Source organism: Homalodisca vitripennis, chromosome 2 (assembly GCF_021130785.1).
Source record: "Homalodisca vitripennis isolate AUS2020 chromosome 2, UT_GWSS_2.1, whole genome shotgun sequence".
In the NCBI taxonomy this organism is placed as follows: domain Eukaryota; kingdom Metazoa; phylum Arthropoda; class Insecta; order Hemiptera; family Cicadellidae; genus Homalodisca; species Homalodisca vitripennis.
Window position 1 is genome coordinate 39300007 of NC_060208.1, and position 26700 is coordinate 39326706.

General features: G+C 33.0%; 1 protein-coding gene across 1 annotated transcript; it reads left to right on the forward strand.

Annotated features, from left to right (window-relative positions):
• Positions 1-7670: 7670 nt before the first annotated feature.
• LOC124355592 lies at positions 7671-19797 on the forward strand. The gene is made up of 4 exons (XM_046806754.1): positions 7671-7776; positions 12847-12874; positions 15961-16164; positions 19628-19797. Exons 1-4 carry the CDS (start codon positions 7738-7740, stop codon positions 19795-19797), a joined length of 441 nt encoding a protein of 146 aa, XP_046662710.1. The 5' UTR covers positions 7671-7737.
• Positions 19798-26700: the final 6903 nt, after the last annotated feature.

Consider the following 26700-nt stretch of genomic DNA (forward strand, 5'->3'; position numbering starts at 1 on the left):
AATTATTGTTTTCTACTAGAGCCTCGGCCCTCTAAACTGAATACGTATGGTATGAATCATGGTCAACATATAAGTAAGAGAATAATTCCATGATATTTTAATGTATAAGTTCAATAATAAGAGCTGTAGAGCTATCTTTTAGTTTCATTCATTCTCATTTTATCGCCCTCTTTGATTTCATGAAAATGAAATCTCACATTGATTTTAAGATTAACCTGTATAATTTACATGTCACATTTCGTTAAGTCCGGTTCCATATAAATACCTGTAATGTATTTGTGATAATTATGCTTGATGTTTGTGGGTGGTTATACACCTTTGTTCTATTTGATTTGATTAAAAACTTAATTTTAGGATTTACAAGAATAAATTTATCAAAATATACGAGTGATAGAGTATTAAATGACAGTCAGTCAAACATGTGGTAAGATAATTTATGTGTCATTCTTTATAGTGCATATACCAGGTGAGAATCAAGGCATAAAAATTATATAGCCTGGCATTTAATACCCATTTTACATGTTTACTATAATGTTATAACACTAAAGAAATTCACAAGATAATGTTCGTAAGATATTGTTAATTAAGAAACGAAACTTTTCATCTGCTATTTTTTATACCCCGACGTACCTGTATATGTAGTGTAAATGCAATTCATTGTACAATTTATAAAAATACGTGATATAGTAGCAACATTTTATATAGATATTCGTTTAGCTTGTATACTTACTGTCGCGATTTTTTAGCATGAAAATAAATATACAATGAGTTTAAAAATGATGTTATATAGTGTTGCTTTCTTAGTAAAAGATCGATAATGGCTCTTTGTAATATGTTTGTTATATTAGAGAGAGCAATTAACTATAAATATCTATCATTACTTCATGAAACAAGTGATTGCTTGAAGTAGAAGATTAAATAAAGATAATACTATAAATCTAATTTAACACTAAACTAATGATTACGCGTGTCATAATTATATCGCTAAGAGTGGTGTGTTAGTTTGTAACACATTGTTAAGTTATAATTCCATATATTGTAATTAAATTTAATCTAATAAAAGCTAGTATACGTGTAGCGCTTCTATGAACTGGTAGAGTTACTGTAAAAAGACAGACCGTTGTCGTTGAATTGCTCTATGTTTGTCAGGTGATGCTATCTTACGTGGCCGGAATGAACTACACATTGAACTTGGCCTACTGATGCAATATGAAGAACGCTGTATTTGAATGTTTATGCGTTTATTTTATGTCAAGTTGTATTTTCGTCACATAAATAGTTGAAACCTATAAAACCAATATTGATTCATGAAGATTCGTAATTATATATGTTGAGTTTTAACCAAAATTAAAATCATTGGTAATTGTTTTAAACTTCTATTAACCATTTTAAACTTCATAAAGTTGTACAGTTTATTATTTTATATAAATTAGTAAATCATTTTGAGCATCAATTTGGATAAAACGTTACATAAATATCACGTTATTTTTATAATAATTTAAATTTTAAAATTGTTAATATTTAATAATGTAAACTTTGGATTCAGAAAGTACTAATCGACAGCTGACGCAGACGTTAGGCTTGTGGAGATGATAGTAGAGGGGACATAGTGTCGGAATCACACAAAGAGTGTTTTATTTCAGATCTGATCAAGGTATTCGACTGCCGTTGACTACAATATACGGCTTGACAAACTTATGAGCCTCGCAGCATTCGAGGCGTACCACTTCAATGGCTTAGCTCTTGTGTAAAACCAAAGATCCTAAGTTTTTCAAATATCAAATCAACTTTTTCAACCAATAGAATTGAGTCATGGTGTCCCCTTCGGGGGTCCATTCTCAGTTACGTGCTTTTCTTCCCGTCAGTGACATAGGGTTCATGGAAGACTTGTCCAGTATGCTGATTATAGTTTTGGAATTACAGATTTTTTGACATCAACAACTGTATAAATACCTTAACAGCCTCATCCTCCAAGAAAATTCGTAAAAGTCAAACGATTTGAATTTTGTTTTGCGTGCTGAGGTAACCAGTGTGGACTGGTTGTCTTGTTGGCTGAGTCCACATTGGAAGAGGTCTGCTCTTCAAAATTCCTTGTAATACACCTTGATTGACATTTGACTTGGCACGAGCACAGTGGTCATGTTTTGCGCCAATATGTAAAACCATGTTTCCTGATAAGTGATTCTATGGGCACCTTGAACTAACACTCAATTTCAGGAAACCTTTTAGATTCCGAATAAAGTGATTATGACAAACACAATATGTATTTTAGAGAGGCCATAATTGAAGTCACTGCAGCTGTTGACTCTGTAATGTCTTTACATTTTGGAAACAACTGTGTTTTGTATTCACAAATGCACCTTAACATACACGTAGCCGAGACATACATTTGCATGAGACACGAGGCATAGAGAATTATCGAAATGATAACCACATAACGGTGGTTCATGAACAATTTCTTTCCAAGGCTGGTGGCCATTGTCGCAGCAGAATGCCCAACTCAATCATAAATGCCGCAACTCACAAAGCATTTAAAACTCCACTTAAACGCCTTTCAGATTTACAAGAATTTCATAATGCAGGTGAATCTTTGGCGTTCGAATGGGAGACAGCCCAATTTAGATTAATTAGTGCGTTGTTAAGTGGATTACACTGGCGTAGAGTGAACATGATTGCTGTATATACTTTATGTCTGATGTTAAAAATTTCATGGTTACAAAAATTCGTGCTATGAAATTGTATAATATTTATCTTTCGCAATGTAAATTAATTGATTTTATTTACCGTAGAGTTTGATAGTTATTTTCCAACCGAAATAAATTTAACTGTAAATAGTGGTGGTAAATAGATATGGTTTAGTGAAGTTATAAAACTCTACTATTACAAAACTTACCGAAAAGAGTTTAGTCGCAGAAGTTTTATGATACAATTTGTAGGAAAATTATTCAACAACATACTGTTATATAACTTCATAATCACTGTAAAATAGAAGTAACGTGAGTTAACTCCATCAAAAACAAAACCTTCGTGTGCATTCTACTAAATTCGCTTTAGCTTGAATGGAACACAAGTTGATTAATCAGTCCAGACTGGTACATCCTGCCACCATGTTGAAAGAGGGTACTGGAGAACCTGAAATCATTACAAGTTTAAACAATGCATCGTGGCTCCTGCTAAAGTTTAATTGGTTTCCATAAAGTGGGACAAACAAGCTTTGGATTGCATTCTCTAGCCTCCAACCATCATCGAACAATTCTAATTAAATTTGAACTCTTAATTAACAATAAAAGTTGACAACCGTGGAACATGTACCAACAATAACAAAACAAATACTAGATGAAGTGATTAACTTATAATAATAAATAAAATGTCAATTTCCAGATATTTTGGAAGTATTTAGGCTGCATTGCCATTTTGTTCACCGTTTAAGGACCATCAATACGTCAACCGCTTTGCAATCAATATTGAATCGAGTTTTCACTATTTAGTTGAAAATATTGAGTTAACGAGTTATAATGATCATCGTATCATGCTGGAAAAATGTTAGGGTAACCGTAAAACATGTAAAAGATGTACTTCGTGAAAAAACCGTTAGTGGCTTGTCAGCAACTTGGATATATAGCTTTACCTTCGGCGATTCCAGTATCTTTATCCACCTGACTTTTAACCCGTCAGCATCACTTTATTATGAATAAAAATATCCACATTTCAGAAATTGTTAGCTATGCGTTAACGAGTGGTAATAATAGTACATTTGTGACAGTTTGTGTTAGGAACTACAGAGTATTAACATGTTAAAATCGTTAGAAGATCTGAGGAAATCACAGTTGGATGAGCTATAGATTATAATTTTTAATATGCAAAGGAATTTGTTAGGGTAAATATATATATATAATTAAAAAATTCTGATATATTCCAATTTAAGGCATATAATTTACACGGCTGGCCATTTTGGAATGAATTCCAGGGTGTCAGGCGAGAACTAGCTAATATGCCTCGTCGCCTGTCGTGGTGTATGGGTAGGTGATTCGTTGTATCAACTCTGTTCTTTCTCTTGTGGATGCTCCTAGATGGCCTTGCGATGCATTTGAGATTACAGGTAGTCTTACATTGATCAAATCATTATATTGTTCAAACATTTTACAAATGAAACATCACTTTGAGAACAAAAACTACAAGAAAGATATGAAAATGCTGACGTGTGAGTAATTATAATCACCCCTACAATATGACTAATAAATTCCATAAAAATTAAGGCACCAGGTTTAAGTAATAAAACACACTGAAATATACCATTACGAATATTTTTTTAGTATTTTTGCAGTATGATAATTTTTTCATGAGCCAGACATCTGTGCGTAATCACACATTTAGATTAATAAACAGAACATAATATAAACACCATTGTATATTACCGAAATAAAAAAGGTAACCACATGTTGCTAACAAAAGATATAAAGTCTCAGGGTTATAGCTTATTTGATGTTGACAGTTTAGAAACTATAGAAAAAATATATAGAAACTATACATGTTCTTTGTTTTAAGTTACCTTTCGACAATGAAAGGAATGTGAAGGAAACAGGATTTTTCGGACATCTGCCAACGTTCAGTGGTACAAAAGCCAGTAACACTGAAAATTGGCAGATGTCCGGAAAAATCCTACATGAGTTACTACTATGTCACACGTTAAACTTTCATATAAATGTTTTCAGTTTATTTAAGCATTGATTTACTCTATTATTTTCTCTTTCCTATGATGGTGACAAATACATAGTCTGTATAAAATTGTTCGCTAACGATCAGCTTAAAAAAATGAAGTTAAGTTCACCACCAGTAAGTTCGAACTCAGTTTGACTTATTTGTAAATAAAGCTCATGCAAAATGTAAATTCTATAGATGCGTTTGTCTCAAACATTTTGCGGATTGAAATTTCTCCAACTTCTCAAGAGATATTATTTGCTGAAAAATTATTAAATAAAAACTTCTTTTGCATACTATCAACTCTTAATTAAACAATTGTATAGTACCTAAAACATTTTTAATCCAACCGCATTTATATTGATTAATTATATCTCTCAAAAGGATAAATGAGCAGTATTATAATATTCAACAGATTGTACCAATCAGGTCTTAATTTTTGTATAAAAAATTATATTTATATTCGTAGAATGTGCCATGGAAACTATTGGTAAGATGAACTCCGCTTTGTTGAAGAATGAACTATATCCATTATATTGCCATATCTATTTTTCATTAAGAGTGATATGAAAATTGCACACCCCATTTTACCTAATTCATACAATTTGAAATTTCATAAAATATATATTTTTTATTCTAAATATTATTCTAAAACTATAATTTTAAAATTTTGTCAAATGTTTTGTTGCATAGATATTAAAAGGTACTTTGTATTCAATTAAACTGTTTTAATAAATATAAATATGATTTAAAATATCATTAATGTAACCGATGTTAAAACCGGTCACTCGAGCGAACTGAACAATATTTATGTATGTCTGGCTGTCTTTACCTCAGTGATACCATAAGCTTTTTTTAGTATAAATGACACTCGAAATCTGCAGGTCTCGGTTCTTAAGTTAAGAAGCAAGCCACGCGTTTTGAAGAACCCAGACGCGACATTTTTTCACAGTGTTAAATGCTTTATATGAGTCATGAAATATGGTGATCACTTGTACTCACTTTTCCAAGCCCCCATCTACATTGTTCAAAAGATTGCTTAGAGCGTCAGTTGGTGTTATTCCTTTTCAGAAACCAATTTGTTCACGATTTATTATTTTATTGCTTTCTAGAAACCTGTCAAGTCTTTCACAGAAAACATTTACTAACAATTTGCGGGTAATGGCAGAATTAAAATTGGACTGTAGTTGCTAGTTTTGAAAGGATCGTCGTTTTTCAATCGTAATGAATGCTTTCTTAAGCACTTAGTCTACTTTATTTCTCTCTTATTCTCTGCACTTGGTTTCTGGTGATACCAACATTTTGGAAGTGCCTTATACAAAAATGTCCTGCAATCATAGTACACCCTAACATGAACGGTTCTAATAGTGGTGTTATCCTCGTCACCAAGAAGCAAAACTGATAAAGGAAGCAGATGAAGCATAAATATCTGAGGAATTGTATGCTTTGAAGACTACATATAGGTGTACTATTTAGTTGAGGAGCGAAAACAAGCATTGAAAGGAAAATTAAACAAGTTCCGAGGATGTGGAAGACTCTTAATACATCCCTCCGATCAGTGTACTTTCTACGTGGTTTGTAAATACAGCAGACTAATCCCTTTATCTCTAATTTGGTGTATTGAGTACAATAAATCTAAATCTATTCTGTCACAGTAAAGTTTGAGTTGGTAATGTATAGTATAGACAGAGCATAGCGTATTCATCTCTGATACGTGAGTATTGAATTTTTAAAGGGTATACAACAAAAGGGAATTCTTCACACTATCCAAAGAAGATAAAATTTAATTTTAAATCCGTCTATTTAATAATTTGCCTACTGTAGTGATTTTACAATGTGCAAATGTATTAATCTCTTGTTGCTTATTGTCAATGCAAGAGTCATTGCGTTGCAAGTACTGCAACTCTACTTTTATCGGTATTTTATTATTATGATAAATATTATACAATAATTTTTTGGCAATTTGATAACTTTTAGTAATTGAAATCATAAAGTAGCAATACACTTTATGTTTAAATTTATTTTTAAAATAAAAAAGTCATGGTATAACTTAAAATGACTAGAGTAAGACATACTGAGGGCAGTTTTGTAAGAAACCATAGGATTAGTTCACTATAGCAATCAATGTATTCAATAGTTGCACATGAAATATTGGGTTTTACTAACTATTTTTATTTTATATTTCTTTAACAATAAACTGTTCAATATACTCCTTTCAACTCGTTTTAATTCTTTAAATTAAAGAGTGGAACTACTTAAAAATTTAATGAATCCAAACTGGCTCCTCAACAGAGGAACTTTAAATATTGATATAGCTCGAAAATAAGAATGAAGTTAAAGTTTTACTGCTGGTTGGTTAGGAATAAAATCTAATAGCAATATTGGTAAATAATATAAGAGTAAACTAGTTTCTGTTGACAGCGTATTTTATTCCGTTACATGAAATTGTTTACGAGCGTAACAGAACAATAAAATATTACATGGCCCATAAATTTATAAAAGTAACAGTTACTAAATAGTAAATAAAACAATAGTCACATATAGTTATTAATATATATATACAATACTCCTGAACTTACCTATTGTATATTTATTACAAACTATTATCGTAAAATGTTCTGTTTTATGAAAGAAAAAAGGTTGTCATGAAGCTTCATTCTTATAAAGGCAACATCGTGTACAATTATGGAGGATGGGATTTGGGTGATGTAGGCGAGTTTTCATTGTTCCGGAAATACCTCCATATCAGTAATCTAGTTTGTGCAAAAACAAACTGGAAACAGCAAACAGATACACTATGCCATATCATAGTATTTCAAATAGTTGTGCGATAAAAAGCCTCACTTTACACAGCTGCTCGCACTGCACTCTATTTTCGCTCCGTTATCACTGTCATATTATGAAATAAAACAAAAGTTAACACATGTACACATTGATAGCCTTGCACTGTCCCAGTGCTATTCAATGTGTTGAGTAAGCAACAACTAGAATTCAATCAGGTAGAGAATCAGTTATGTGTAGCATAAAACTTTTTACACGATGTCTCTAGAATTTGCGTCAATTCTTCTGTACATCATGGTACGTCACTTTTATTAAGTAATTACGCAAAGTTGTACAAAATATTTTCTAGCATTTTTATGTCAAACATTGTTGTTACACAAACTATAAATTATGAAGAAGCTTACAGAAATATTAAAAATATTTTAGAGATTATTAAAGCAAATCAACTTGAGTATATCCAGTCCTAGTTGAACACGAATTTTAGTCCATTATATTTTCCTGTCACTTATTGTCCACTGCATGTCAATTTATTCTCACTTAAAACAATAAATTAGTTAATATTATTTATTTCACTAAAGGCGTATAATAAAGTGAATTTGTAAGAAAATCTTGTAATGCAGTTAAATAAAATTCAAAATTAATGAAGTTATTTGAATAATTTGACTCAATTAAATAATTCTAATAATAGATAGAAGAGGAAGATATTCGGGCTAACTAGACTAGTGGACAGCATATTGAATGAGTGTGCCACCGCAGCCAGTTGTGAGCAACATACATGATTTAAAAGTTGCTGTAGCTGCATTGAGTTATATTTTTGCAATTAATGATAGTGGCAGTTTTTATAAATGACCGAAACCATTTACCTTCCTTAATTAAGTCCGGTGTAAGTAATATTACCAACGTTACTATAATACAACAAGGGTCTTTACTACTTTTTATTAAAATTGTACCTGTTTTATTACTTATTTTATAAATATTTGTCTACATTACTACTGTCTTATTTATTTATCTGTCTATTTTCCTGCACTGCATTTCAAGAATTAACTGATCCATGTATTTAAAATTTTTGGTGAAGCCTCCTTTCTATATAAACAACATGAATTTGATAGCAGTGCACGTCAATAATAAGGGTTGGGCTTCGCGTCATCGCAAATATTTACATTTGCTCTTATAGATAACCATTACAGCAACGAGAAATTTGTAGAAACAGATGTATACAAATGAGTACAATAAGTTTAACATTTACTCAGTAACTTAGTAACAAACGTATCCTAACTATCTACAAGGTATCTCGGGGCAATGTTTCCTTACTCTATCGGGAGGGTATAAACATGTATTTTATATATAGTTAGTTTTATTTCTATCTCTTTGAAGCACATCTCAGGAATGAATTAGCAATGAAATTGGTAAGATATTTTAGCAAAGGCTTCGTGTTAACACGAGTAAATGTCTAAATGATTTTAATTACAAGTTTAACTTAAATTTAATCCAGTTTCATGTAAATTACAATAAAAAACCCTTTACAAAATTTATGTCAAGAATTTGATAATGCCCTCTAAAAAAAACTTCTTTCATCTGTTATCCCAAAACGTCAAGGGCGCATGTCCATATAAACGTAAATTCAACAACATGACAGTCAATGCTATCCAAACAAAATCAATATTTAAAAGTTTTATAATTCCATAATATCCCAAAATGTCCCATGTCAGTAGATATTCGGGTTTTATTGATTGATATATTACCTATTCGCTGGTGCAGTATAAATTACAGGGTGTCTGTTGTAAATGATAATGGATAGAGACTCTAGATTGGGCATACATGTACCTCGTGGTCCAATGAATAATCCTACTAACTTTAAAGTAAAAGATGACAGTCCGTCATTTTTTTTTTTAAAGGTTATTTTTGACGATGGAAGGATTGTGAAGGAAACAGGATTTTTCCGGACATTTGCCATCGTTCAGTGAAACAAGAAAACAGTAACACTACGTTTCGAGATCTGCAATCTGATCTCTTCTTCAGGTAAAGAACTAACCTAATACATAATTACAAAACTAAGTTAAAATAAACAAATCTTACTAAAGCGTTGTGGCACGCCTAAGTCAGGAATCACAACCTACATGTTGTTGTCAACTTCACTAACACTAAAGACATGCACTTAATACAAAACTATACAAAACACTAATCATTAAAAGTAAACTACGGAAACAGGTCACAATGCGTCTTCACTCGTCTACTGACCACCTACGACTGACCAGAGGGACTAGCCAATGGCAATCGTGACGGCTGGCTAAAACAAGATGGCGGAAATACAAGGGAAGGGGAACAGGAATGGGCCCTTTCGTTATTATTGGTTCATGCGAGATGAACTTCTTAAAACCATATTGTGACTCCGCATTGGTTTACTACAAATATCCGATCCGTTTGATACTTTTGGTTTTCTCTTTAGTTCATTTTTTAGAATTGGCAACCAAAGCGGCCTATCTCGACTGATGGTTGACTGATTGGTTGGTCTGCCAATTTAATGTATGTTGCCTCAATTAATTTCCTTTTGAAGAAATGTGGTTCCGATGTATTATGTGGGCTTCATCCCAATTTCATATGATGGTCTTCGGACCAACAATGGTGTGCAATTTTTGACTTTTCTGTGAAAACCCTTTCTCGTGTTTTTCTTTGTGTTCTTTTATCCTTACGTTTAGTGGTCTTTTTGTCTCGCCTATGTATTCCCTATTGCAGCTACATTTTATACTGTAAACACAGTTTTTGGAATCCTGTGTGCCATTTTTTGGTTTTGTTTTTACGAGACTTTGTCTACGAGTGTTTGTGTGTTTTAAACGCGGTTCTAATGTTGTACTTTCTAACCTACTTTCTAATTTTCTCCGATAATCCCGGCACATAAGGGATTGACATAAACGCAAATTTATCACAAATCTGTTTTTCTGACTCAGGAATGATTCTTCTGGTTCGTTTGCACTTATTAATTACTAATTGAGGGTATCCATTGCTTCTGAGATCCGATTCAATTTTCTTAAATTCTTCTTTTAGTCCATCTTTATCTGAGCACAAAGCTCTTTTGCTCTATCAAACAACGAGTAGGCTACTCCTTCTTTGACAGATTTTTGATGGTTGGATTGATAATTTAAATATTTTCCTGTGTGTGTTATCTTTCGAAAAACAGTTGTCTTAAGGACATCCTATCTCTTAATACACACACACATCCAAAAAGGGAAGCTTGTTTTGGACTTCCACTTCCATTGTGAGGCGGATGGAAGGAGAAATACTATTAATGTGATTCAAAAAATTATTTAATTCAATGTCTCCATGAGAAAAAAATAACAAAGGTATCATCCACATACTCCACCAAATCTTCGGTTTGAACTGAGCTGAAGCCAAAGCTTTTCGCTCGAATTCCTCCATAAAGATATTGGCGAAAATAGGAGACAGTGGAGAACCCATTTGCCATCCCCTCATCTTGACGGTAAATTTTACCCTCTAACTCAAAAATAATTGCATTGAGTGCATAATTCTAACAGTTCCATAATTACTGGCACGGGAAGTTTAGTTCTATCCTTTAATGTTTGGTCTTCTTTGAGACGTGATTTAATAATTCCGAGAGTTTCTGGAACTGGTACATTTGTAAATAGACTTTCGACATCAAAACTTACCAGTTTGTCAGTTTCAGTCAACTTTAGGGATTTTGACTTCTCTACGAAATCCCTGGAATTTTTGATGAAGGAGTCAGTTTTTTCCTACCAATGGCGTTAAGATGTCCAAGAGGACTTTAGGACAATTCCCTGCAAGGTGAATCACGAGAACTAATGATGGGCCGAAGAGGGATGGTAGGTTTGTGGATTTTGGGAAGGCCATACATATGGGGGATTTTTGAGTGGTGAGGAGTTAATTTAGATCTAAATTTATCTGAAAAAAATTCTTTATGTTTTCTTAAGGTGTTTGCTACTTTGCGGTTCAAATGAATCAGTCGGGTCTTTTATTTAAAACTGTATATTTGCCAGTATTTAAAGTTTCCGCAATCTTTTCTTTATACGCTACCGAGTCAAGTACCACAGTAGCGTTGCCTTTGTCGGCAGGTAAGATTTTGACCGTGTCGTCTTTCCCAAGGATCGACCTGGCCTTTTTCTCCTCTATTGTCAAATTGGGTTTTGTGGGAGGAATTTTTCTGAGTAAAAGACTGGCCTCACAACGAAAACCGGTCAACCTGTTCCTCAGGTAACTGTGAAACAGCCGACTCGATTCCAGTTACGAAATCCAGTGCCTTTACCGATTTTTGTGCCACAGAAAAGTTTAAAACCCTTGGATAAGACTGATATTTCCGCTTCATTCAGGATTTTTGAAGAGAGGTTGATTACATTTTTATTATTTGCGATTTTTATTATTTTAATTATTTTTATTATTATCTGGTCAGTCGTAGGTGGTCAGTAGACGAGTGAAGACGCATTGTGACCTGTTTCCGTAGTTTACTTTTAATGATTAGTGTTTTGTATAGTTTTGTATTAAGTGCATGTCTTTAGTGTTAGTGAAGTTGACAACAACATGTGGTTGTGATTCCTGACTTAGGCGTGCCACAACGCTTTAGTAAGATTTGTTTATTTTAACTTAGTTTGTAATTATGTATTAGGTTAGTTCTTTACCTGAAGAAGAGATCAGATTGCAGATCTCGAAACGTAGTGTTACTGTTTTCTTGTTTCACTGAACGATGGCAAATGTCCGGAAAAATCCTGTTTCCTTCACAGTCCGTCAGTTTTTCTACCCGTCTGTACTATAACATTTAATAGAGGGGTCGTAGGGATTTGAAATTTGGTACTTAAGCCATACTTCTTGTCTATGGTAAATATCACCTCACTCTGTCTCTAAAGGTGCACATTGTGCACCTTATTATTATACGTAATGTTCGTACGTATTTTAAGGCCAACCTGCTTAAAACCAAATAAAACAATACCTCATTCGGGAACGTGACCCTCACAAGTCCATTTATACAATGATAAATAATTTATGTTTAATTATGACAAAGACATTTCCAATTGTGCTGATGAAACTTATTCAAAAATGCACGTGCATACATTTTACTTCTTATAACCAATTTTTTGTGGACCTATACTGTGAATTTTGCGAACTCTAAGAAACTATAGGTCGTACAACTGCCTTTCATATGTAACTTTATTTGTGTACATAATATAAAAATTATAATAATCCTACCTAACGATTTTAGGTATACTTACCTTCACCATTTCCAACAAAATTTCAGCTAATTATATACTCGTGCTCCCTATATATCATTACATAAATATAAATTTTGTAACATAATTATTTAATAATGATAAAATACGCATGTAAAACTTTTCTTATTTTCAGGCTTGTCAATCCGTTTCCTTAGGCATTGGTAAGTTCTTCTACATAGTAATTATATAAATGTGCATTGGTAACCAAGAATTTCAAGTTTCGCCATTACAATCAGTCTCAATACAAAACTTGAGTCCTAAATTTGAACAGAAAAGTCCATGGGTTACATATGTATTGTAATTGCGAATAATAGTTTTTTTGATAATGCACGAAGAACAAGAGCACCTAAGCCATCTGAACAGAATGGGGACAAATTAAGGAATAGTTATCTGTTATTGATTTAGTATAGACCTCATACACACATCAGATATTAAGAGTTTAGATAAAAATGTCGAATTTTCGAGTTGTTACATAAGTCAATATTTAGTTACATCTAGTCATACAGATTTAGCTATTTAATAACCATTATGAATGTATTAGCTATTAATGTCATATTAGTGAGATATAACAGAATGTTGATATATGTTTTTCTGGTCATTTTACCTTTATTATTTCAAGCTATATCTCATGATCTAAAGGTATCTGTGGTATATCCTCAAGTTTGTTGACATTGAAAAATATTATCCTAAATTTCTACAGCTTATCTCATGTGTTCTAAAATACTTCTTGATATTCTAGTAAGGATGCTGAATGATTGGCGTTTCCTATATTTTTAATGCATTGCGGCAAGATAGGTTATAAAATTTTCACCCGATTGCTTCGAGTTATGTGACTGCCTCAACTGAATGTAAAGGGTCTGCTCCATTTGGTAATCTAGAGGATTCACGTATAAGTCATCTGAACTATAAAAAGAAGAATAAAAAATGCACTGATCATTTCTATGCTGTCTAAAAATTAAATGTGTCTTAAGGGCATTCTGACCGAATAAATTATTATTTTTGTGATTTTTAGTTTATAACACTTCATTTTTCTTTAGAATCTCCTCTTTCTAACGATATATAACACATATGGTACAGAAAATTCTAAATAAGTGAAAAAAATTATTTAAACTAACCTTGCACACCAAAAAGTCGATCCAGCCCCGCTACTATAGTCAGACTCATAAAAGCAACCCGTGAAAATGATACCTATGACCACACCAAGCACTTCCATTTGCCTGAGATGATACTTCAAGAGAACAAACCTATATTCAGGGATCTTGCCAAGCCAGAACTGTTGCAAAAATGTCTCAGAGGTAAATCCCAAAACCCCAATGAATCTTAGAACAATGTTATCTGGAGTAAAATACCTAAAAGAACATTTGTAAATCTTGAAACCCTGAAATATGGTGTATTTGAAGCTGTTTTGACATTCAACAGTGGACACTTAGCTAAAGTAAAATTAATGGAACACTTAGGCCTACAAATTGGAAGGAATTTACTTCAAACTGCAAGACGTCTCGATTTCGACCGTGTTTCCAAAGCTGAAAAAGCTGTTTCCGATATAGAAAAAAAAATTAGACAGTCAAGAAATGTTGTCAAAAGGAAGTTAGAGTACTTGTATGAGGCAGAAGATGATTCAGACAATCCTAGTTACTGTGCTGGACATTATTAAAAGTAAGAAAATTTATTTATTACATTTATATTTGTTTGTTTTTTGCTGTTTACCGAAACTAAATTTTTTTAAACTGTAACTGTATAAAACCTACACCGATTGAGATATCTTAATGAAACTTTTAACACACATTCCTTGGCTAAAATACTAGTGCCCTAGGAGAGGGTTTTGGGATATAATTGTCCTAATTTGATTTAAAAATATTTATATATTAAAATTTTAAATTTTTAAAAAGAAAAATTTTAAAAATTCATAATGTATTCATTAAAAGAAAAAAAACTCAAAACCTCTACTAGGGCACTAGAAAAATACATGATCATCAAAATAAAACCAAAAGGAGTAAGCTATTTTAAATAGTTTTTAAGTTATGCAACATATAGTTAACATTGCGTTCTTGTGGGAGTCGGACTCCCCTTAAGACATTGATATCTCATTAAACAGTATGAAGCTATTTGTGACATTGCTCCTCTTTATCTGAAACTTGATAGGCTGTGACAGTAGGCTAGTTTCCATATATTCAGAGCGAATACATGGCCTGATGTGATGTAAACTTTTGTGTCATTTCCACTTCAGTAGTAAGTGGCGTCAAATGGACAAATTACTTCTAGATTGCGAAATTCGTCGCTTATAGAGATAGAGTGACTTTGTATTAGAATAAATACATTAAATTAGTAATACTATGTGCTTGTAGCACACTATTACATGATACAGAGGAGAAATATTTACACAACAATTTTATCATACCGCGTGTAGCAATTTCTATCAGATACTGAATGTAGGGTAATGTTATGGGCCCGTAAAATGGTATAAAATAGTGATATAAAATTACTTTATTATACAGAACATACTTTTATACAATACCAGAAAGAAAAATTTAAATGTTTTTTGTTAAATAATTTTCAATAGAAAAACGTCTTTTAAGTGAGAGGAATAACACTATGTTTAATACGTATATATTTAAAAAAAATTTAAACATTACAAGTAGTCAGCAACTTTCTGCAGTTCCCAGAATTTTAACTATGGGCACATATTAATTAGTTAAGTAAAATAAATTTTCTTAAATTTTGATTTCATATAAAGTTACTATTTACGCACAATCATGTTACTCGCTGAAGTTGCACGTAAAGAATATACTTCAAAAACCGGACGATTATCTTAAACTCTTGGTTTACAACATCATTTCAACATCCAACGTTTCATGCCTATACATGCTCGTGGAATTATCAAAAGAAAATGTCTATACTTTTCCTATCTTGTAAGTCTATGATTAATAAAATAAAGCGAATTCCAATTTTCAAAAGTCAATTGAACTACTTTAAAGAATTTATAGATAGGATTCTTTATGGTAAACATTCCGGTGGCGCTTTATTGGATCCAAAAAATCATAATTATTGGATCAAGTTTATATCACCCTTAAATGTGTGGGTAAGATTTCACTGTTTGAGGTTTAGCGAAGCATATCAATCGAGAGGCTGGGAAAATACGCGTGGATTATTGAATTATTTAAAAAGACATTAAACATGTATGTCTACAACAGTTGCAGCTATACGTACATTATAAGTCCTTTTTATCTTAAGGAACTCGTCATTGCAGGAATTCAGCAGAGCCCATTTGTGATACAGCGATTTTCGGAAATGGGTCGGTTTCTGCTGCCAATAAATGGCGACATCTTGGCTGACACTCTGGTTCAAACTGCACAGTTCTACCTCCCCGTGCATGCCGTTACTGAGACGTGTAGAAATGATAGTAATTACTTACTCGACAGCTTGCTTCATGGGGACAATGCAGCATTGGAGAGTAAGTTAGTAAAAGCTGTTAATGTTTATAATAAAGTAGGAAAGTACACTATCGGTTTTAAACCCTGTGTTATAATTCAAAATGTTCTTACTCGCATCTGGATGACATTAAATAAGATTACTCTAGGTATTTTATAATTTGAAAAATAAACAAATACTTAAGATATAAAATATTTGTGCAGGTTAGGAAAGTACACTATCGGTTTTAAACCCTGTGTTATAATTCAAAATGTTCTTACTCGCATCTGGATGACATTAAATAAGATTACTCTAGGTATTTTATAATTTGAAAAATAAACAAATACTTAAGATATAAAATATTTGTGCAGGTTAGGAAAGTACACTATCGGTTTTAAACCCTGTGTTATAATTCAAAATGTTCTTACTCGCATCTGGATGACATTAAATAAGATTACTCTAGGTATTTTATAATTTGAAAAATAAACAAATATTTAAGATATAAAATATTTGTGCAGGTTAGGTAAAAATATTTACTATTTTTCAGTATTAAAAACTGTAATTGTACTTTATTGTCAAGTGAGTCAATAAAACCGAGTTTTATAGGCCTCTAAATAACTTGGAGGTTTTACAGACATTGTGATAAATACTCCTTATTTACAGACTATATTCATATTTATTGTGATCTCGTATTGAGTTTGTATCAATAATTAATAAAATATAGTCCGTGCACTCCTATTATTCAGTGTTGGACGCTCCTGGAAAGTTGGGCCCGGGACTGCTACATGGTGAGTTACACAAGCTGGGAAACTACAGGCAATGTCTTCGGATAAAACACCCCATTAGAAGATTCATTGGGAAGTATTGTACCGTCACAACAAACCGGTTCATATTTCCAGACATCCATTTACCTGTAAGTAAACCGATCATGATATCATATCTGATTAATTTTTTTTTGAACTAGACAGTACATAATAAATTAGATTGTAATAATATTTTTATATCGTTAATAATTTACTAAGGTGCCATTACCTGTTTATCTGTCTGTACATTCGTTATTCCAAAACAATCTGAACTATCGATTTTCAATTTTGCATTATTAATATACAGGCAGCACTGAGTTGTATTATTGTACATGTCCGACTGTTTAGAAACTTATCGAATATAGGTAAATTGCTTACAAAAACACACTGAGCGATTTTAGTTCACGCAGAGTGGTGTAAATACCTCTGCATTGCTGAAATCTCTCAATTGCCAATGGCGCAGTATAGTGGGTACGGCGGTTATCGCAAGATAACCAGATCAAGCAACGCCGAGCGTGCCTGCTGCTTGGACAGGTGACCGCTGAGCGATCCTGTCCTTGCAAGCGGCCCGCCTGCCCGGCCATTGGTGGTGGTTCGGAAGTCACCTTTAAGCCGTTGGTCCCCAGGTTAAGTGTTAGAGAGGGCTTCTTAGCCCTAACTTCGCCTGGTAAAATAAGACATTCTTTACTTTACTTTTTTACTTTTTTTATCCCCACCACTGCTCGGCACTCGCCCGTTTACTATATCCCCGATTTGGCCACTGCCATTCAACGGCTAACCTCACACCAAAACGCATACTGAATACGTCTATGCCTACATTAGTCTGTTCAATTAATATTTTACGCTTGTATGGCCTACACACAAAATACAATATACTTATATAACAGGCAAGTAAATGCAGTGTAAATAAAATTACACAAGCGAGATACGACCCAAACATCTGATAAAACAGAGACGAGATTTTGTCCCACTCCCCACCACTGGAGGCGGGTCCCTCCAGCGTGTGGTTACTCAGATATTTACTTCTGAGCAGGTTTCCTTGCGCGCAGTTTATCTGTAGTGTGCAGACATTTATTACTGAAACATTGCTAAGTAACCCAAAAATATAAAATATCATTTGAAAAAATATTTTTTGAAGGTATCTTCTTTAGACATTACATTCGGCATGGTACTTCTTTTGTTATTTTCGATGAATGATTTATACAACGATACATCTCTATGAAATTGTTTTAGCTAACCTATTTTGAAGAGCATGAATTTGTAGGTTGATCCGATTTCTCTTATGTCTGATTGGGAAGGGAGGGATGTCACATGTTCATTTTTCTAAGATTATCTGTCTGTCCGCCGGGTGATCGAGAATGAAATGAGTTACAATATTACATGTAACCAACAGACCCTGTTACGCGAAATAGGACATATTGTTTACTTGACATAAGGTTATGAAAAAGTTTGGAAACGACATTAATTATATTTAACCACTTTAACCAGTACAACAAATCTTATGATGACTAAAAAAGGCATATGTGTTTTTTTCATTATTTCTGAATCTTCAGCAATAACTTAAAGTGTGGAAGTAAGGGTAACATTTATGATGGAAAGCTGCATAAAAAGACACATCATATATTTATCACAGTAGTGGTGAAAGAACATTAATGAGGAAAACTAGCTCTCTATATCATTCCATAAGGAAATTGAGTATTGTTTACTAGGAGACAATCAGTAATTTATTACATTTTAGAGGTCAAACCTGTTTGTGAAAATATTGAAAACAAATACATGACTTTCACTTGCTTATTATCATAAGACCAATAATACTCTAGTACGAACTTGATTCCCATTGAGTTTAGTTTAAAATTAAACAATTTATTTCGAAACCTAATGTTTATTGTTATTAAATATTGTTTAAATTATCTGCAATCGACCTTAAAATCAAATATCAAATCTCAGTATCAGTACAGTGTAACATTGTTTCGTTTATTTCCTGCATATGCACTTTAAACTGTTCCATTTACATTCTGAAATGAAAGGTAGAACATACGGGGTGATTTCCCTCAGAGCAGTTTCTGAAATAAAATGTCAAAATGACTGCATTACAGTGGTTAACAGCATACACAATTATGCTGGAGGAGAATAGGGACAGCTGAAGTTTATTTAATAGTGTTTAAGTAGAAAATAATTAAGTTAAAAAATGAAGGTGGAAAGTGAACATTAACCAATCTCATTCTCCTTCAAAACTACATAATATCCTCTTTCTCCAATAAACATCAAGTTGACTGTATAATGCTGGACTTCCTCGAAAGCCTTTAATAGGATAAACCATGCTAAACTCCTCATTGCTGAACTTGAGGGTCTTGGACTGGCTGACTCTCTTCTTAAGTGGCTCTCTAGTTACTTAACAATTGGAAAATTACTGTTAGGTTTGGACGTTTCGTTCTCTCGGGCCTTTTCCGGTGACATCGGGTGTTCCTCAGGGCTCTCGTCTAGCGCCTCTACTATTCAATTTTTGTTTATCAATGACATATGTACTGTCATTGCGTCTAAATATCTCATGTTTGCTGATGATTAATTAAACTTTTTTCTGGAGGTGACAAGTTCGAGAGATTGCGAGAGCCTTCAAGAAACCTTGGCGCAGATTGAGGACTGGTGCTCGAGAAATTCAATGGACTTTAACGTCAATAACTGCTCAATTCTTACCTACTCTAGATCCATCTCCATTACCACCTTTGACTACAGACTCTCGGGCTTCCCACTTTAGTAGAGTCAACAAATACAAGGACTTGGGCAACCTCAACCCATGGGACCACATAACTTACATCTGCAACAAAGCGAACTCTCTTGTGGGTTTTTTGTACAGAATATCTGGTGATTTCTGATCTCCATCGACTTTAGCTTACCTATTTAAAACTCTAATTCGGGCCTATACTAGAATACTGTTCAACTATTTGGAACCCTTACCAAAGTGGTCATATTTAATTCCTATAGCAAATACAGGTCAGGGTCATAAGGCTAATTGGGGTGCAACTTGGCTATCAATACCTTGACGTACCTGTCGATTGTCTTCGGATTTCCATGGGGCTGCCCATTCTTGAAAGAAGAAGAGAGATAGCTAATCTCGTACTGCTGCAGAAGATAATTAATGGACTCATTGACTGCCCGGATCTCCTGTCTGTAATTGATTTTCGAATTCCGAATATTACGAGGTCTCAAGACATCTTCTGCAGGCGTGCTATGTCTTCTGTTTACGCACGCCCACCACAGCTGTATTCCAAGAATGACAAGGAAAGGAAAACATAGTGAATGGTGGTGTTGAGTTCTTTGTGTCCTCAAGCAAATCCTTTCGGAGATCTCTGCAATGATTTTATTTAATGTGCATTGTAGATCTATACAAATTGAGCCGATATTAAATATTTTGATTTATATCCTGTGATATGAGCTTTGGTTGTTGCATAATGTTGTTTCTTATTATTTATAATTAAATTATTTTGTTATTTTATTTGGATGGTGGTAAATGTATTATTTAATTAGATGTTATTTATTAATAGTTATTTATTAGGTGGTATTTTTTAGTTATTTATTAATAGGTGGTAAATTAAAGTTTCAGCTGTTATTTAATATTTTTTCATATTATTTTATAATTAATCGATTTTTATACTTATTTTTGATGTAGGTGTTTAATATTTATAAGTATATTATTTTAAACTTTGAATATTTGATAAAACATCGTTTTTCTATTATCTACAAGTAAGTGTTGGCGATATTTATTTGGATTTCCTAATGTCTGGCATGGCATCTGTTACTTGATATATACGAAATGGTTTACCGTTGACTCAATAAATGAAATGAAATGTGTTCGTGGTCGGCGGAGTTTGAGGATGGATGGCAAGTCTCGATGAGTGAAGCATCCCGAGGTACCCAGTCGACTTATTGGAGTCTGTCACCCCAGATAGTCAGGACTTCCCGAATAAACGGACATAATCCTTCCATGTGAAGCAGATCGCCTCACATTTGTCTGTGTTAATCTTTATACACCAAAAAGTGAAGTATGGAGAGAGCAGATCCATTTGACACTGCATGTAAATGCAGGATTGACACATCCGGATCGACAGGCTATGAATAAGGGCATCGTCTGCCTAGAGGGCAGTGGAGATCTTTGATGATAGAGGCATGTCATTGATATATCACAGAAAGAGGTTCGGCCCAAAAACCGATCACTGTGTCACACTAGCAGTCACTGGTCGTACAGAGGAAGTGTACGTTCGAACAAAGACCGAGAAGTGGCGTCCATTGAGGAAAGATTGAAGCAGTCTAAGAGCAGAAAGGGACTGTAGGCGAACTTGTTTAGGAGACCTTCATACTATACCCTGTCAAAAGAATTACTATAATTCAGCCTAACTGCAATGAACGAATGGTTATTAATATTGTGTGAGTTTGTACAGGTATGTATAATCCCGTGTATTTGGAACAAAAACAAAAAGTTTGCATTATAAATTTGCTAACATATCTTTAACACCTAAAATGTTATTACCATTAATAACTCTACTTATTTTCAGATTAAACACCCTTATCCAATGGACGTTGTCTTTTCTCTGTGTGTGCCATCTAGTTGTTCTGAAGACGATGTGACTGCTCATGTTAGTAAACAATTGGCAAAGAGTAATGGTTCAGTCGTTGATCGCGTTTTTTGTACCACTGCGGAACCACTTCCTTTTCGGACCAAGGACTTTTTTGCAATGTGAGTATTATTATTTATTCGATTTTATTTAGTAATAATTTATTGTTAATATCTAAATATTGCTTTTTGATCCACTCATTCATAATATTACTTCTTGTATTCTTTTTTTACAAAGTTGTCATAACACTAAAAATACGTTCTGTAAAATCACATAAAAGGCTGAACGAAGATCTATGATTTCATAACTTTTAACTTCAGTTGCTTAAAACTTATTAAAGACATAGCTTAAAAGAGTAGTTACTAGTTAAAAAAGTAGCATTGTAAAAACTGTTACAACATTTTTTTGTTACAAACATGATATTTTAATCAAAGTCAATTTAAATTGGTTTCAACAATTTATATATTATTGAAAATGGAATCATATACGGAGTGCGTAAAAATTAATGATAAAAATATCTTAGTCACCCAACATATTTTAGTATGTGTAAACATAAAAGGATTCAAAATCATATTGTTTTATTTACGTGTTGAAAATATTCATTTTAAATATAAAGAATTTTAACAATTAGTTTTGGAGTTGGTTTAAAGTTTTAAATAATTGTTTTCAATGTATTACTCGTATAAAACCTCACTGCAAGATGACATATAACGTACATTATAAAATGCTTTCTAATTTAAAACAATTTCAATTTTACAAATATAACAGTTTTCAAGTTTTACAAGACTTCAAATTTTACACCAAGCATGATAAGAAGCATCACCCGACAGTATAAGGGGTTATGGAACTTAGCTCTTTCTATAGCCTGCTGCACTTTATAGATAGTGTTGATTGTTGACCGTCTCTTTCTGAATCAGTACTGACGATGGCACAAATCCTCTGCAGCTTCAACGGTATTAGGCAGGTGGGAGCGTAGGAACTTCTTTAAGAGCTTACCCGCAGTTATTAGCATGTAGAGAGGCATACATGAAGACTGCAGATTATTAATACATTTCCCTTTGCTATGAACACAAGCTAGCTACGTTCCACGATAAAGGAAATATTCCTTTGAAGAGGCATGCATTGTACATCCTCAAAATTAACTTCGGATGTAAAAAGAAAACTGTCTAAGTGATTTGCTCGAAACGCGTTCTGGACCTGGAGCTTTGTTTGCTGTTTTTTAAGAGAGAACGTATGCTTTCAACTCTTCAATGTTGAAGGAGGAAATGCCCTCTGCTCTTCCAAAAAATCAACTTATAGGTGCAGAGGATGTCTCAGAAAAAGGGCGGTCACGAATATTCTATGGCACTGTTCATGATAGGAATGTTAGGAGCTGACGCAAAGCTTTTAGTTTACGAAACCTAAGCCACATGGATCAGAGTCGTTGTTCTCCCGATGTTTCTTCCAGTTCCTTGCCTTGCTGCTGCTGTAGGCCCGGCCTAGAAACGTTCTTGCAGCCCTTTAGGCCTCAGACTTACGATCTCTTGTCCTTGGGTATTCTAACTCTACTGGCAGCCAGTCTAGCTCTTAACTCGTTCTTCGGAATTTCACTATCCCTTCGGTCCATCAGTAAACGGGTTGAATAACGCGCTGTTAAATAAACACACTTTCCTCCAGGCTGTGCATCATATCGTGGAAGTCTTATATAGTCTCGTTGGACGAGATAGAAATAGTAAAATGCTTATTCCTTACGCATGACCCATACGCGACAATACTTCGTCGTGACTCCTCATCGATACTACTTGTGTGTTACGAGCCTAGAGTGCTGTAGAACCCAAAGATTCGGACACCCAAAACACTGGATTCCTGCCCTGTACCACTTACTGACCAGAAGCGCCGAGTTGTACTCCGACTTCTTAGACAAGCCGATTGAACGTTCATCATCCACCTAAGATTCACAGATTTTTACAAATGAAGATGCGAATTAATGGGCTCTGATTCGCCTTTTATAACATCGCACTGTCTAGTACCAAGTAAGTACTCCAAGAAGTTCCCATTTAGTCCTGTGTCCCAACAGAGGAAAGAGGAAAGATTAGAAGGGCAATATAGTTTTTTATGTCTAACCCTACTTCTCTAAAGACAGTTTTTACTCCCGTTGTGTATCTTGTATTGAGAAGAATGCCCGTACCCAAGGCATCGATAACTCCTCGAGAAAACCACCCTCCTTTTGTGTCTTTAGTTAACTCGTCCGACGTTTTAGATGTAGAGATTCAGCAGCATATTATAAACAGTACTTTTATTATAGATTAAAATTACATAAAAACATAATTTTTGTCAGTATTTTGCTATACGAGTATCTTATTGTTTAGGTCAGTTTTTGCTGCTATCGCAATTCTTGTGATTATCAGCACTTTTGGCAGTCACCATACCAAGTCAAATCCAGGTTAGAGGTCCTGATTATTTTATGCAAATACATAAGTACAGTCTTTATCATAATTAAAATAACCTCTTAAGAAATGCTTTAACAACAATTTCATGATGAAAGCTCAAAAATTCTCAATGAGTAAGTTACATGAGTAATGTTCAACATAACTCACTAGACAATGTTTTTAATCATGTTTTTGATTTTATGATTAAGAACGATGTAAAGAAAATGTATAATTTAAAAGCCATCGACTAAATCGACACATTTGAACTTTGCCTTTTTCCTATAACATGTTATAATGCAATAGTACCATGCAAGGCCATATAAAAAAAGTTATTTACGAAAAATATTTAAGGTTGCTAATTCTTCTTAGTTTTATGTCCCTATGTAACATTTTACAAGTAGAAGAATAATAAAAAAATTATTGACAAGCAGAATAAAATCATTTTTAAAATACTTTGGGTAATTACTCTTTGCCTTAACAACTTTAAATTTCGTTTAACAATTCAAACACTTTATTTACCTTGCTGTATTTGTAAAAGCATAATACTTGCTTTGAATGTCTGAGTATATATGGTATTAAACTAATAGTTTCACACCCACTATGGAACAAATCTCTACCGTAGCTACATAAACATCATGAGCCAAAACCTGTAGTACTATATGCGACGTACATTGTACGCCCCCCACCCCTCATCAACATAAGTTGCGTTGCTGAGGTTGTTCTTGTGTCTACACTGTTTAAGTGCTAAGAAGGCAGCAATATAATTGTATTCCTTGTACGTAGGACTCAGACACAGGTTATGTTTTCTAAGTACATTCCAGTTTAGAGCAGGCTATTACACATTACATGGTTTTAGATGTCACATATTAATTAAAAAATCAGGCTTTACTATTTTCTAAAAACAAACTTTAATATTTCCATTGAAATTTTAAGACTACGCTATGTTCCCATTCTATGTCTACACAATATTTAATTTTAATACGGTATGTTTAAGATTTATTAATATAAATATCACACTATTTTTTTCCTCTCTGTTTTTAACACATTTAATTCATTGTATCTGATAGGATTTTTATCAACACTTTTGAGGAAATAATGTGAGACTTTTAACGATGACATTAGTAAAGAAGTAATTAATGTTAAAACAAAGTTGCTGAATAAATTGCCTCTGTATTTTCAGTGCTAAATGCCTTCTCCCTCAGAAACAACTTCCAGAGCCTAATGGACACAAGCAGTTTAGAGGGAGAGATCTCTTGTTTAAATGGGCTCAGGGTAATCTTTGCAACAATGGTAATATTCAACCACCGACTTTTTATGTTTTGGAAACTTCCAACGTTCAGTCTCAGAGAAAAATATGAAGTAAGAAATTATAAACCTAAAATGTTAAAACAATTTATTTCTAGTTGAAAACCTGCTTATTTTTTCACATTATATCTAAAAAGACTAATCCAAAGAGGGGTTTATAGTCTTGTGTAGTTAACATGAAATATTAAAGTAATAACCTAATTGTTTGTAGTTAAAATTTTTACTACTACTATTTCTTTTACTTTAGGAATTGTAGCCAAGTTAGTATTTCGTCTAAAAAAGGTAAAATTTTTCGCATATTACACCTATTTTTGTATAAATACTTAGAATTGTTTAGGGGCCAACATTTTTTAGCGCACTTTAAATTATAGTTTACAATTACGATCAGTCTAACTTGCATAGTATAGTTACGTGGTTAATTATTGATATGGGAAAAAGATCAGATTGACAACCTCAAAATATAAGTGTTATAACAGTTTTGTTCTGCAACGAATCCTAGGTGAAACTTAAGAAATATCATTAAACAGCCTCATTTCATTATAAAAACAAAATTTTACTAAGTGTGATCTTAACGAATTGGCATATATGAGTTGCTTCACACTGGTAGATCGTCTATATATAAAAACCAATATATGACATTAATTTATATTTTATGCTTAACTTTTTAATAATTATATGAAAATCTCATATAATTTAGATAATCTCAAACTTATTGAACCAATTTTTACAACTTTGAGTTGTTTACATCCATAAAAAAAGTTAATTACTTTTTGAGCTAACATAATATTGATTTGTTGGTAATTAAACTTGTTGTCTCAGATTGAAACTGTATAGTAACAAATAGTTTAAATGGCTAAATGCTTACATGTCTAATGATTTGCTCTTCAAAATTATACAGAGAACTTGTAGGTTTAGGTGGAGTTTATAGTGCTTTTAGGATTTATTTGCATCTGTCAAAACAAAAACTCTTCAACCTGATTTTGACTAATTCTCAAACACTTTATTATCTTACCTATTATCTTAGACTTTAAACTGCCTTTTTAACCATTTTTTATGTGTAACTCGTATATTTTAAAACCTCATATAAGTAACCTAAATAAAACATACTACCAGATATAACACCATTAGTAATTTTCACAATTTGACAATATGTTCACTCAGAATTAATAAATCCTAGCTATTAGTTTTTCACGTTTAGTTTCAAGCTTTCCTAATTAACATTTTTACCAATCGCAAAACTAAATAAAAATTATTATGTATTAAAAAAACAATAAAATAGCGTTGTCTACTGTCGTTTTTATAAACGTCAATGTGGTTTTGGAATTAATCAAATTATTCATAAAATGTATATGCAAATAAGAATTTTAGATAATTAATAAACTTTACACTAACAAAGTAATGGTGGAAATAATTTAACGAATTTATTGGATTTCCAGGTTTCACATTCTTTTAT

Excerpts from the sequence above, each read along its gene's own strand:
- LOC124355592 (XM_046806754.1), top strand. The coding sequence starts at position 7,738 with ATGTCTCTAGAATTTGCGTCAATTCTTCTGTACATCATG. Across the intron at positions 7,777-12,846 it reads CAATTCTTCTGTACATCATG|GCTTGTCAATCCGTTTCCTT; the intron begins GTACGTCACTTT and ends TCTTATTTTCAG. Across the intron at positions 16,165-19,627 it reads GGACAATGCAGCATTGGAGA|ATCCATCTCCATTACCACCT; the intron begins GTAAGTTAGTAA and ends TACCTACTCTAG.